The sequence below is a fragment of the Belonocnema kinseyi genome, chromosome 1 (assembly GCF_010883055.1).
Source record: "Belonocnema kinseyi isolate 2016_QV_RU_SX_M_011 chromosome 1, B_treatae_v1, whole genome shotgun sequence".
NCBI classification, from domain to species: Eukaryota; Metazoa; Arthropoda; class Insecta; order Hymenoptera; family Cynipidae; genus Belonocnema; species Belonocnema kinseyi.
In genome coordinates, this window is record NC_046657.1 from 87,118,361 (window position 1) to 87,133,764 (window position 15,404).

Here is a 15,404-nt window from a genome sequence, read left to right on the forward strand (position 1 = left end):
ATTACTGGAAATAATTCCAAGCTTGTCATTAATTTTGAATCTTTTCAAAACTTCGACTTATCTCTTAAAATTACTAAAATTTTGTGTACAAATAATAAGTGTTCAATTGTTATTTATGCGTCAAAATTTAACAATTTCACTTATAAATTTAACACTTTTTAAATGAAACAATTAGAATTGTAACGTTAAAAAATCAAAAGTTCTTTGAAAATCTAAAGATTCAAAGCTTTCTATGTAAAACAATTCAGTTTCAAATTGATTTCTTTTCAATATTTGGTTTAAATTTACTTGTCTTAAATCAACAGTGAAATATTGCTAAATATTAAATACTTATTCTTTTTCTACATTAAGAAATTTCAAATTAAATATGTTAAAAATTAAATAATTTAGACTCAAAATATTTTTAATTTAATAAAAACGTTTAATTATGATTATATTATTATGGATTTATTTTTAAATGGAAAATAGTCAAACTCACGTTTACATTTTTTAATGGCTGAAAACATTAATAGAAGTAATAAATTAATAAATTTATTTATTGAATTTAATATAAAAAAATATATAACGGAATACCTGAAACTGTGAATGAAAAATATATTATTGATAAATTATGAGTACAGATCCATTTTTAAAATTATTTATTTATTTAATATTTACAGTTGATAAAATAAACCTGTCATTATCAAAAATTTTCAGCTTCAAATGCTTTTAATTTTTAATTGTTTAAATCCTCAAAACTGCACTTGCATTATTTTTAAAATTGTTAAAATATAGCTTGGGCAGATTTTTCTTCTGAAAATTGAAAAAATTCTCGGTTTCCCAGTCCGACGGCCATCTAGTTCTTTATAAAAAAAATCTTCGGTTTTAAAAACTTGTAATTTTTAATTTTTTTAACCTCAAAAACTGCATTTGAAAATTCTTAAAGTAAAATATATGCTGAAAAATAAACAAATTTAACTGAAAAATTTTTTAAGTGACAGATTTTCGAATTAAGCATTCTAAACTAAATGGTCTAATAATATACAAAAATCACAATTTAGGAATAAAACGGTTGAAATCAAAGTTGGACAACATTTTTATTATACAAATTTTGTAACATTCGCAGTCAAAAAATAAATTCACTGCAATTTCCCGGTTTTCCAGGTTTCCCGGTCCAGCGGCCAACCTGCACTGCATTATATAATTTTCTTTAGTCAGAACTATCCCACTTGACTTCAATTTCATTTTATTTGACACAGGAACGTCATTTTTTGTCAGCAGAAGGAGACTATAAAACACATAACCTAAAATTGTAGTTAATGCGTATTTTCCTTTAATGATCTTCAACATTATTATAATACATTTTATAAGGATTCAAATATTTATACACCTGAAAAGTACAAGAAATTTTTATTCTTACATATTGCATTTTAAAATCCCTTACGTTTACCGCCTTTCTTATCCAAGATGGAGAAATTTAGCGGTGGGTTCTTATTGGTTCGGTTTTTTTTACTTGCGCGTGGCTAGACCATGTATTTGTTAGATCATGTGACCACCAGTGAGCACCAACTCCTACCAATTGAAGAGACGAACTTCGCAGTTTCGCGAACGAAATTGGTGTCACATACGATTTCGTTTTTAATATCAAAATGTAGGCTGAAAATTGTGTGTTGTTCGCGAGTGAAGGACGATTTTTGAACAAAGATCACTTTGTTCTCGATAAAACTTGACAGCTATTTCCTTCTCTTTATCGATCCCTCTCTGAACTCAGGCCGTTGCATCTCTCCAGCTCAACCCTAATTATGTTTATATGTTTTACTTGACCCATCTGATCAAGAAATTTCTTTCGAAAGAGTCATGGAGATTGTGGGTGATTACGAATATAACCCTAAGGACCTAATTGGCCATGGGGCTTTCGCCGTTGTCTACAGGGGTAGACAAAGCAAAGTAAGTGTATATTAATTTTTCTTGTTACTATAATACTTAACATACTGCTCAAATGAGTGTTAACTGACTACGCTAATTTAATCATTGTGGTATTTTTGTTTATTGCAGAAACCGAATTTCGTGGTTGCCATCAAAAGCATCACCAAAAAAAGTTTGGCAAAATCCCAAAATCTCCTTGGAAAAGAGATCAAAATATTGAAGGTTCGTATTCCTTCGTTCCGGTAATGTTATTTATTTTATTATATACTACTCACAGTGAGTTTAAACTGAAGCATCCGCAAAAATAGCGTTGTATAAACACTTTCGTCAAACCAATTTTCTATTACTAACCATTTTTTCTATTCTGTCTGCACGAAGCACCACAATCAGTATTGCAGTGATGAGTAAAATTGTATATAATTAATTAGTATAAAAATAAAGAGGAGACTTCATTATTTTAAAGTAAACATGCACAGCGATCCTCCAGGCTTTTTAGCCTGGAATTTATTTTTCCCTTTCTGTTCAAAAAATGAAGTTTGAGCTTAAAAAGGGACATTTTTATTTTGATAAGTCAAAGTTAACCCTTATGTTCAAAGTTAACAAATCGATAATACGTATTTCAATCTCGACTACAGTGAAACTTCTGTGACCAAAAAAGAGTTTGTAGTAGAATGTCGCGCTGACATGAGATTGTAAAATTTTCCCAAAAGCCAAAAAAAACTTTCTAAACTTCTGAGATTAACTTCCGGATAATTATACGCAAATTTAGCTCAAAATCTACATAAAGGATCCGGAATTCCCGAAAATATGTATATAAACTTCTAGCGAGAGAGAAGGGGAAGGGAGATAGAAAGAAGAGTACATTTGCCTTCGCCCCTAAGAAACACTGATTGAATGCTTTTTTTTATATATTGTTGCGGGGCAGAGATTGAAAAAAATATATTTTTCGGGATTCATTTCGACGCAAAGGAACAACTTTTACAACACTTTAGAACTGTCAATAAATGAAACTTTTTCGACATGTCCTAATGTGTATGGTTGTCCTATTAAATTTAATAAATAACTTGATTTCATTTTCTGAAAACTCCTTCAGGCTAGAAGGTGTACATTGTCATTATGACAATCCAGCTCGTAATTAATTGGATTTAGATTAGGAAAGCTGACTAACAAATTTGACCTGTCTTTCTGGATCACAAAAAAGTATACCAAAAGAGATTCTGAATAGAAAGTTCCTTCGTAGTTTATCGTGCTATCAGATTACAGACATACAGACGAACATGTTTGTCTTAATTTTTGAGGATTTAATTAGTTGTATAGGGCACAGGGTGTTTACTCACCTGGAATTGTCAGAGATTTTGTCGAGGACGTGTCTTTTTTTTTCTAATTGGAATATAAAATTAAATAACAATGTTCTTTTCATTTGCAACACTATTTTTATACTTGGAGAGAGTGCCCTTGGTTGAGACGCTTTTTGTTTTTGATCGATAAGAATAATAAAAACATGAATATAAATAATTTTTCAGGCTTGCACATAAAGGTCGATACTTACATATTACTCCAGAAACAGATAACATTAGATTTGAAAATGATTTTTTTAAATCTATGCAAACCACTCAACCAAGGGCACTCGGTCCTTGGTTGGGATACTTCAGCAAAATGTGCATTTATGAATGTGTTAAGTTGCACTGGTGATCGAAATCAAAATACACACATTTCACTCAAATAACGTTTATTTGAATTAATAACATAATTTAATGTTCACAAACCACAGGCGGTTAATACTTCGTGGAGTTTCTCAATAAACTTAAAGATAGCAGTTAAAATGTAAAGAGCTTAGAAATGAGACTGCTCACAAACTAGAGAGTTCACAAAATGTATGAACGAGAAAAAGTTTCCACTTGTCAAGAATTCAACAGAAATACTTATTTCACACCCAAACTATAAGAAAACTCGTTAACAGAGCCTCACTCGATTTAAAGAAAACTCCTAATAGAACTTCACTCGGTTTCAAAAGAAAACTCTGCATAGAGCCTCACTCATTTGTAAAGAAAACTCTTAGTAGAGCCTCACTTGTTGTTAAGAAAACTCTGAATAGAGCCTCACTCGGTTAAAAGATTACGCTGAATAAAGCCTCACGCGGTTAAAAGAAAACTCTGAATAGAGTCTCAATCACTTAAAAGAAAATTCTGAATAGAGTCTCGTTGATTTTCTCACAGTTTTGGTGGCAACAAACTGACCAACAAAAACTCGTAAAGATTTCTCAAGCGATCGTTCAAGCTCTAGGGCTGGCAGGTAACTGGCGGCTCAGATTTTACGATGACGTTCTCGTCCTCGCATGGGACAAGGGCTCTTTTGAAAAAAGGTTTTCGTCGATTTGGTGCTCTCATTTAGGAAGGTTACGAAAAATTTAGACTACTGATCGCTATAACATAAACAGTCGCAGCTCGAAGCGCAGGCATAGAGAGTGGAAAGCATGATCGAGGAATCATATCCTGAAAGAATATTTCATATAATATTTTATTCTATTTAAATTTCTACCGTAGTTATTCAGATATTATTTTCAACAAAATGTCTTTTAACAGATGAAAAACTACATAATTAAACAGAATGAATGACTAAACTAAAGTAATAAAATATATAAAAAGGAGTTATAAATCCAGGAAATGTATATTGGAAACGTGGTTTCATGGGGTTTCACCTGAAAAATTGCGTTTTCTGTGAGTGCTCGATTTTTCACAGGGTAATAATGACTTTTTGCCCATCTAGAACGTATTAACAAATCTTAAAAATGTCGAATAATCAAAATAATTATTTTCAAGTGGAAATCAAGTTATTCAATCAACAATCAATACTTGTTTCTCTTATTGAAGAATAGCATTTGTAATAGAATGTTTTATGGTTTATAAATTGACAGAAAAATGACTTTTGCCCTGCAGTTAATGTTCCTTTGTGAAATTTGTATGAACATTATTTTCATAAAGTTGAACAGCTTGCCTCAATGTTTTCAATAAACAATTGATATTTTATTTATGATTTTTTATTCAACATTAGAACTATTGTTTATATCAGTTTTTTCCTTGCGATCTACTGTCATCGAATGCGAAAACAAATCAAATTTAACGCGCATGCGCGAAGTGTTCTACCCAAGGAATATTGCATGTTCATAAAAAATGATTTTTTACGTATAAATGTGAGTATTTTAAAAAACATGAAGGGTTATATTAAATTCCCTACAAGCAGATATTTTTTATTTTCCAAAAATATTTCTATAAAATAATGAAAATTAACTCTTAAAGTGATTTCTGTTTTTGTCTAGGAGTAAACTAAAAAAAAAAAGATTTTCGCTTTAGCCATTTATGCCTTATAATAAAAGAAAACTTAAGTAATCTTTTCAGATTTTTAATACCTAATCTAAAACATTTATCCCCGCTGTCCTAACCAAGGAGCGTCTCAACGAAGGGCATGCTCCCCTAATGGATTTAACTATATTAAAAAATTTTCTTGTTTGGCATTAATTTTTTCACTTAAATAATTCATCTTTTTGAGAATAAATTTCAAATATTATTTTTAAAATTTACATATTTTGGTAAACATTCGTTCTTTTTTGTAGGATGTTAATAATCTTTTTCTTGAAACGTCATCTATTTGTTTGAAAATTAAATAGTTCGTTCGAAATTCTTTTTCTCTTAACTGAAAAATCAATAATGATTGGAGATTCATAACTTGAATAGCAAATTCATCTCTGGTTAAGAACTTTTTCATTGTTTTAAGTTTTTTTTGTTTTGTTTAAAAATTATTATTTTTCAAACTGAAAAGTTAATTATTTCTGTTTAAAATTCGTTTTTTGTTCGTTGAAAATTAATTTTTGCACTGAAAGTTTAACTATGCAATGTACGGTTTGATCGTTTATATTTTTTGTTTAAAGATTCGTATATTTTGTTGAAAAATCTTGTTTTTGTAGGAAATTAATGTTCATGATTTTAGTATAACATTTATGATACTGGTTGAATATTAATTATTTTGTTTTAAATTAGTTTTTTTTTTTCTTTTGGTTGACAATAAGTTTCTTAAACTGACCATTTAACGATTTAATTATTGCTTGAAAACTTATCTTTTTTGTTGAAAATCCGGTTAGACAGGTATTTACGGGGATATCAATGTCTGCAGGACGATGTGTAAAACCACGGAGTGTCCCAGAACTAATAGCGCATTCGTTTATCCTGCACTGGTGTAGAGCAAGAGCACTCCGATCGCTCCGTCTTACTTCTTACTTCTTCCTTCTCACTCCGATCTGCTTCGGTGCAGATCGGAGTGCACCAGTGCAGGATAACCGAATACGCTATTAGTGTCCGGACCTATATATCTGTATAAAAAATAAAATTAAAAATTCCTCTTCCAAAAATCAGTTTAAGTTTTATTTTTTGAGTAATAAAATAATTAAGCTAGGCTAATCAGGAGCGCGGTATAAACAGTCGAGCGTATGTGAGTTTTACTAGATGTGGAGTTACGAATGAGGGGGGGGCGGGGGTGATAGACATTTTGGTCTGTTTTAATATATGAGTAATTTATTTCAACTTTGCTTTTTTAAAATGGAAACCCCTTTTTACATATTCAATCGATAGAGCGGAAAATTCTACGTTTAGGTACGTACCCAAGTCATAGGTCAATTGGAAAGTTCAAGGTCAGTTAGAGGTTATTTGAAATTAACAAAGTTTTCCAAGAGATCAGTGTAATTCCCGAAGTAAATTTCAATGAGGAATTCAATGGTGACCTTTATTTTGACCTTGAAGTTGATTTTTTTAAAATGGAAACCCCCCTTTTTTACATCTGCAATCGATAGAGCGGAAAATTCTACGTTCAGGTACGTACCCAAGTCATAGGTCAATTGGAAAGTTCAAGGTCATTTAGAGGTTATTTGAAATTAACAAAGTTTTCCAAGAGGTCAGTGCAATTCCTGAAGTAAATTTCAACGCGAAATTCATTGGTCAGCTCTGTATTGATCTTTGTGATGATGTTCAAGGTTTTTTCCAAGCAGTTTACGTTTACGTTTAGCATTACCCAGGAACAACGACGTGGACGTAGTAAATTCTGTTCCCTTTAGGGTGCTTGATTAGCGTGAGTCCCCTTGCCTCTCACGTTTCGGGGTGCTTGATTAGTGTGAGTTCCCTTGCCTCTCACGCTTCAGTGAAGATGTTCGAACTGAAAACCTTGAGCTTCTTAACAAAAAGCTATGCGATTGTAAAAATGAGTTACAGCATTACGAATCATCTCCCTATCAATCAAAGTAGCCTGTTGCAGAATCCGATTCTGCAATTCGTCTAAGCTTTGCGGTTGTGTTGAGTATACTTGTTGTTTTAAATAACTCCAAAGAAAATAGTCGAGAGGCGTCAGATCAGGAGATCTAGCTAGCCACTCGATTTCATCCCTTCTTCCGATCCACCTTTGAGGGAAGTGAGTATCCAAATATGCTCGAACCTCCCTACCGTAATGAGCTGCTCCGTCCTGCTGGAACCAAATAATTTTAAAATTATCGCCTGTAATCTCCCTTATTCTTGGTACAATTTCATTTCTGAGAAGCTCTTTATATGCACGGGCATTGAGATTACCATCTGTGAAGAAAGGGCCTATCAATGTATCATTCAAGATACCGGCCCAAACATTTATCTTTTGTGTATATTGTGTGTGACTCTCCAACATCCAATCAGGATTTCTGTCGGACCAATATCTACAATTTTGCCTGTTAACTTCACCTTTTAAAGTGAAAGTAGATTCATCTGAAAATACTATATTATACAAGAAAAGATCATCTCTATCAATTCTGTCCATCATAATTTCACCAAATTCAACCCGACGATCAGGATCGTCTTCATTTCGCACTGTCTCAGGAGCAACGTCACGCTCATCACTAGCTCGACGTAAACTAAGATGTGGGCTTTCAACAAATGCTTGGGCTATGTCCAGCTGCATCTCCTCAGATCCTGCAGATTGTGGCCGACCAGTTCTCTGAAGGTCCTTGATAGACCATGATTCATAAAGTGCCTGACAGTTCTTTCAATTGTTGATTTTGAGACAGGATTTAACCCTTCTACATTACGAAAAGTGCGATTAAAAAGCAAACGAACTTGATCATAAGATCGAGATCATAAGATCTCTTTGTTTTTTTACTGCAATAATAAAATTAAATAGTTTCAGCATCGCGTAAGGAGAAATAAACGATACTAATACACAATTAATCGTTATTGTTTGTTTTGAACAACAACAAACTCTTTAACTACATATTAATGCGGAATTAAATTGGTATTTTCTATGCAAAACCTTTAAAAGATAACTTTATCTCTATTTAATTGCATTACTTATTTTCAAACCTTAAATAATTTTTTAGAAATGATTATAAACGTAAACCGGGTATTTCATAGTAAGTCGGCCCTATAGGTAAACAGTGCCGTCACTTTGCCTTCTGGCCACGATCTACTCTCATCATACTTTTATTCTATAAGCCTCCCATTAAGTGGCACCGGGCTGGAAAAAACTGAGTCGCGCCACTCAGTAAAAAGGTAAAGTGAGGTACAGTCATCCTAGCAACTGATAGTGCAAGCGCGGTTTCGATGTTCATCCGAGGCTTGTAGAATTTTATGTAGCGAACGCGTACCAATCGCGTAAAGCTCCTTACCAGCGATATCGACCAAACGTACGCCGAAGCTAAGTCCATAAAAGTAGCGACTCCACCATCCTCCCAAGAACTGGACCACCCATCCCATTTGTTGCCTCCAGTAGCGTTTGCTCAACTTCTAGGTACGACCCCCCCCCCCTCCCCCGCTACATCTTAAACTCGCAATACCCATCCGCCGAGAATAAGACGTGAACTCTCAATATTAGCAGTATTAGCAATAAACCTTCTTTAATTTTAAAATCATATTGCTTTTTCTTTCGTAAATTAATATCCCTCTTTCATTTATTTTGATAATTTTGTATCAGTCTATACAGGGCACACAGTGGTCCAGTAATCGATTTTCGCGGACGAATGAAGCTGGTGGTCGTAAGTTTTTGTTGAATTTAAAGTTTAAAAAATAAAAACACTCGGGATAAAATTCCACATCAATCTCTATAGGCCGAATTTCAATTTGCATTTTGTGTTTAATGTTATGTTATTAAACAATTCGAAAAAATCGTATTTTCCAATTTATTATTTTTTCTCTTCATATAAACCAGTACAGTACAACAGAAATCAATAGAAATTGATGCACAGACACAAGTATCATGTTTTTTCTTCATGAACAGTCATCTTTAAATACGTCACAATGTTATTTCACATTAAAAATGTTGTTAGGCATAAGTATTAGTCATTGGTATTAACAATTTACATAAACAATTGCATTATATTCGTGTGTTTTTGCAAAAAAAATATTTGTTCGAAACGTCTAACTTCTTTGAATGACTGTGATATTATCTAGTTGAGAAATTTTATTTCAAGTCAGCAATTAATTATTAATTTATTTATTAATACCAACTTTAATTGCTGACTTCAAATACAATTTCTCATTTAGATAATATCACAGTCATTTGCAGCAGCTAGTCTTCATAAAAAAATCATTTTTCCCGTAAAAACAGGAAAATAACGCAATCGTTTATAACGTTTGTTAATAATAATGACTAATACTTATGCTCAACAACATTTTTAAATTGAAATAACATTTTGGTGGATTAAAAAATGACTTTTCATTATGAGAAAATATTTAATCCTACAAAAGTTCCATAAATGTATATCTGTTTATAACAATGATATTTTTTCTTTAATAATTTATTCTTATTATCCTTGTCTATGCATCAATTTTTATTGATTTAAGTTGCATTTCAAGCCAGTAATTATAATGTTCATCAGACAAACAATTTCGAAGCAACGTGAAGTTCTCAAAACAAGTGATCCTCACTTATTCCATGATCCCCCCCTCCCCCGATTTAAATATGAAGCTAGTATATTGGTTTCTAAAAAATGACATTAAAGAAGTTAATGATAACAGTTTAATAGATTTTGTTTTTTGAACAATTAATAAGTTGCTAAAAGTTAACTGTAAATTGCACAAATAATTTAAAATGAACTTGTGAGTAGTAATATTCAATTTACATATTTCTTTAAGGGTTTTTTGTTTGTAGTTCTTCATTCAGTAGGGAGGGGTGTCAAATGTTGACGTTACCCTTCAGGAAGAAGCCCCGGAAGGTTTTTTTGATTCACCAATATCCTCATACAGTCGAACCTTGAATAGGATATATATTAAAAAAGCTGATCCAATACGGCGGTAAAAATATAAAGATTGTTACTCTAATATTTTTGGGATCAGTGATTACGAATTTTGTGTCTGAATTTAAAAATTCCAAATGGCGGACACAATATGGAGTCGAAAATATTAAAATTTCGACGAATTGGCTTCACATTTTTACTCGGGTGTGTTTGGGATCGCTGATTACGAATCTGAAATCCAAATTTTAAAATTCAAAATGGCGAGCACAACATGGAGGCGAAAATATAAAAATTAGTTTTTCGATTAATATGCATTACACATTAATTCAAATTTCATGTACCCAATTTGCATAAGATAGGTCAAGATCATGTAATAAACATATCAGTTGCGACGTGAGAGAGAGGTGAATTCATTCATGTAAATGACTCTTCTTTTTTTGTCGCACAATATATGTGAATTGTGCTAATACATTTTGTGACAATTAAATTATTATTGTGAAACAAGACTTTTCTATGTTAACAAAATATTTGGATTACAATGACGCGACAATTTCTTAATATTAAATTATTTCATGCACAATTGGGTGCAAGACATTACGAAAAACTACAAAAAATAATGGAAATAATGATATAAATTAAACATTACTAGTTGCATGTACAGTTCCAATGATTAGTGCACTTTTTACTTAAATTTAAATATTTATCATTAAATTTTGAACGTCATTTTTTATAACACCATTGGTTGTTTACAATTCTCAATAGTTTAAAAAAATCTGATCGTACAAGATTTTATCACACTATTTTTTTTCATGAGTTTTGTACAAGGCTTGCAAACCGTATAACAAAACCAAATGCTGATTATCAGACCAGAAACGAATTCATCAACTCCCAACAAAGATAGGCTGGGTAAGACAGTACGCGTCCCGCATTTAGTGTGTGATTAACTACATAATATCGGGCGGGAATTTCACCGCCAAGTTTCGACAGTTCTCGCGCGAGCTGCGGATCCGTTATCACACACCGAAAAAGTCAAAGCTGTTGACCATCAGGCAGTATATTGTTAATAGACACGGAATAATAATAATGAGACCGATTTCCGTACATACGATCTGACTGCGGTAACTATACATTTATTGTCAGACTGTCCAATGCTCACAAGGAATGGGACATGCGCACTGTGATTTGCTATCTCCTTTTCTCCCGCGAGAAGTGTGCGAGTTAGTGCCAGTGCTTGACAACCACAGCAACGGCAGAAATTGAGGTTATATTAATTTTTTGCATTTTCGTCGAACCTTATTGTCAGGAGGGAGGCAGGAAGAACGAGTTTAGGGATTATAGCAGGGAGTCGAGCGTGTAAATATGAGGAGAAATTTTTGGAAGAGGGGGGGAAGTAAATTGGTTAGGGAGTGTTGGTGGGAGAAGGAGAGCAGTCGTAGTGGTGCAAAAATGGAGGTGGAAAGGGAAAGGTATTTTAGAACGAATGGATTGCAGATAGATGAAGATAGCAGGAGGCAAGAGGAAGGAAGGTATATGAGTCGGTTCAAAAGAATGGCATGGAGAAAGAGAAGGCAGAAGGAGAGGAGAGGATAAGAGAGTCAAGGTTTAACGGGAACTATGTGTGGATTTTGCGAAGGGAGAGAGCGCAATATTTGTGTGAGAAAGGAGAGCAAGGTAGTCAGAGACTTAAAGCGAGAATGAGATGCGGTTGCATGGAAGGTATATAATAGGTTCTGGCTTTCTAGAAAGAAGAGAGTGTATGAACTGTGCGGGAAAGGGAGGCAAAAGTTTAGCACTGGTTGGAGGAGTGTGAAGAGGTGGAAAGGAGTGAGATAAGTATGGAGGTATTTTTGCATGAAAGGGGGGACAAAAGGGCAGTAGCATGGGTGAAGGGGGTGTTGGGTAAGATGGAGAAAAAGAAAAGGAAGGAGGAAGAGGAATGGAGAAGGAAAGATTGTAAATAGGAGAGGAAGTAAATGTAAGAAAAATGTAAATATTCTAAATAGTAGTTAAGTATTAAGTGTCAGCCGCGGAGACAAGGCTGGTAATGCGAGGCATAGCGGTAAAAGAGCGAAATGCGTGCGAGGCGAGGAGCAGCGGGGAAAGTTAGGCTATAGAAACGAGCGGATTAGCTAAAAGTGTGGATGGATGGTACTTCGTAAGAAATGGTTGTAAGAAAATTTTGTAAAAAAAAAATGGAAGTGTAAGCAAGTGAATTTTTTAAGGCCAGCAGACCGAAAAAAATAAACGTTTATCTTCTTCTATTGGAACAAAAGTACAAAAGGAATAACTATGTTTTCACCTACTCAATTGACAATATTTACAGGAACATAGCCTCGGTTTTTAGTTGTCATTCAACGTGGCACTTACTCGCACATTTCTTGCGGGAGAAAAGGAGATAGCAAATCACAGTGCGCATGTGCCCCTCCTTGTGAGCATTGTGTTTAAACGCCAAGTCTGGCAATAGATTTACAGTTAGCGCAGTCAAAACTGGAGACGCTTTATACAGCATGATCGGTCTCCTTATTATTACTCCGTGTTGACAGAATACGGGTACTATCTTACACTAAAAGCAGCCTAGAGCGGAGGGAGATGTAGGTCGGAGAAAACCAACAGTTTCTCTGGACTTTCTCGAATCTTATAATATCGACCAGTTACTGTCGACCATCCGCCCAAACCAGAGGAGGTGAAATCATTTTAGATAGATGTCTACAACGTCCACTACCTAGTAGGTGAGAAAAGTATTAATAGGCATGGAGAACTATTCCGTTCCGGCACCGGATGATATCAAGACCTTCTAGTGGAAGAAGTTTCCTTTAACCCGCTGGAATCTGTCCCGCATTTTCATCTCATATCTAAAGTCGGAAGAGCCTATTTCGGAGTGGTTGGTGAAAAGGCACACAGGACACCTGCAAAAGATGGGCATCTTAGATGACCCGACGAATTAGAAGCGAATTATTTGTCTGAACACTCTGTATGAGATCTTCACAGCTATCCTAAATGATAGGATGGTTCGGACAATCGGACCTGTGTGCAGTGGGGGACTGGCATGGGGGCGCAACCGGAGTTTGCTGGCTGCGCCTCCCATAGTTGGCGCCCCTAAGCAATTCTTGTCATCAATTACATCACGGAATTTTAAATTTATTTGTTTCCGATGCAATCCAAAATATATTTATTTATTAAAAATGTATAGGATACCTTAATGTATTATTTATGGAAGCCCGATAATATAACGATTGTTTTACATATGTTAACTTTGGATAGCGCCTACACGTACTTTGAAGAAGTTTCTAGATCAACTTGTTTATGTAAAAAGTATGACTCCATTTTAGCTTGCAAATATGAAAAGTGGAAACTCATTTAATTTGTTACAAAATGTTGACAAATTATCGCCTGCATTTAATTATTTGAGTAGTTGTTAAGTTTAAGCTCAACTTTTATATTAAAATGACTACTTATTAGTCGAAATTCTCTCTAAAACAAGTTACTATAGCTTACATTTTAAGAGTTCAGATCAAAGGATATATTTCTTTATTTTGGAAATTGTAAAGTATTACTATATTTTGCTATACTTTACTATAATAATTGTTCTTATATTATAATTTTAGCATTTTTTTCGTAATTTTGAATGTTATTATTATGGAAAAGTTATTTAAGTGAAGGCTTCAATCTTCGCGGCAAAATACTTAAAAACTTGCAGTCTGTATATGAAAAGTTTCATGTTGCCCAGACTGTTTGCCAATGTTCATTGCTTTCACACGTTTATCTTTGTAAATACAATAGATTTTGATATGATGATTTGTGGACATAAATAATTAGAACGGAATTAGAATGCGCGAGGGCAGAGAGAAGTTATTTATTAAAATCACGAAGTGGAATCTATTTTATTCTTGAAAAATAATAAGAAACGTAGGAAGAAATTATCAATTTGCTGAACTCTTAGACGAAAAATAATCTGCCCACTGCGCGGGTAGATTGTAAAAATTCGTACACAAGTACAAATGTGATTTTTAATGATTAATTTATTATTTTTGTTCCTTATTTTGCTCTACATTTTATTCTCAGTTACCCTGAAAAATGTATCGTTTCAATGACTTTATGTTATTACAATTGATTATAGTCTAGTCAATAAAGGACTTGAGTAAAAATTCGTAAAAGTAGCCGTTTTTTTCACAGATACGTTGGGAATGGGTTTATAAAGATATAGTAAAAAGTCCCCAACCATATGTGTGCGTCAAAGGCCCGCCATGCTAGAAAGTGTTAAACAATAACATGTTTTACAAAATAACTGGAGAACTGTTGATCTTGGGTCGAACATGGTCATGTGAAAAAATGTTCACAATTTTATAGTGCACAAAAAAGGTTCTATCTATCTATTTTAGACCTATTCTTAACGGCTACGCTATGAAATTGGATTAGCTGTGACATTGTGTGATTACTGTGAACAAATAAAATGCTAAAAATATCCTGGAAAGAACGCCGGAAATAGATCAGGCGATTTATACTGGAGCAAATTCATGTTCCTGTTTAAAAAAAAAACCGACCAACTCATTTGCATAAAAAATTATCAGTAAAAAATGAGCTGCCCTTCAGTGTACAATTTGATATGCTTAAGGGGATGCCATTGACAATGGGTCTAATATAGATAAGACCCTTTTTGTGCACTATAAAATTGGGAAAATTTTTTCATATGACCATGTTCGCCCTAAAATCAACAGTTCACGAGTTATTTTGAATAACTTTTACGATTTTTTTTGAGTGAAATTTGTTACCCGTTGACAGGACTATTATATGCATTGGTATTGAAATAAACGTATTTGCACTCTCTTGTTTTTATAATTTTAGGAATAAATTGTTTTGTTATAAACAAATTTAGTTTTAAATGCTATTTCTTTACGATTAAAACGAAGCTTAAAATAGAAACTACGCGTTCTATAACAAATGATCAATAACAAATTTGGAGCTCTTTGGTGGGTCAATAAATTTGGTCTATATATTTTTTTTTGTAATTTGTGTTATTTGCCCCGAAAATTAATTTTTTTTAGTTTTTATGTTATTTTTTACGAATAAAACAAAAACTACCCATTCTCTCACAATTTTATTAACAAATTTGTATTTTTTTATGCACCCTTTTTTCTAAATTTATCTTTTTTTTTTTGTAACTTGCATAGTTAGACCACGAAACAGAATTTTTTATTTTTCATTTTTGTTGTGTGATCAAAATTTGAATTTTCGATTTTTCAAAAAAATTCAAAAAGTGGTTATA

At 33.2% G+C, this 15,404-nt stretch overlaps 1 protein-coding gene across 3 annotated transcripts in view; it reads left to right on the forward strand.

Moving 5' to 3' along the window:
- The first annotated feature begins 1,555 nt into the window (after window positions 1-1,555).
- Window positions 1,556-15,404, forward strand: part of LOC117179417 (serine/threonine-protein kinase unc-51) — a 54,115-nt gene continuing 40,266 nt past the window's right edge. For 2 of the 3 annotated variants that reach the window (XM_033371224.1, XM_033371309.1), the window contains exons 1-2: window positions 1,556-1,926; window positions 2,035-2,127. In XM_033371224.1, the coding sequence (XP_033227115.1) occupies window positions 1,837-1,926; window positions 2,035-2,127 (183 nt within the window). In that variant the 5' untranslated portion in view covers window positions 1,556-1,836. Of the gene's footprint in view, window positions 1,931-2,034; window positions 2,128-15,404 lie in introns of all 3 variants that reach the window. The other variant, XM_033371388.1, reaches the window with a different exon arrangement.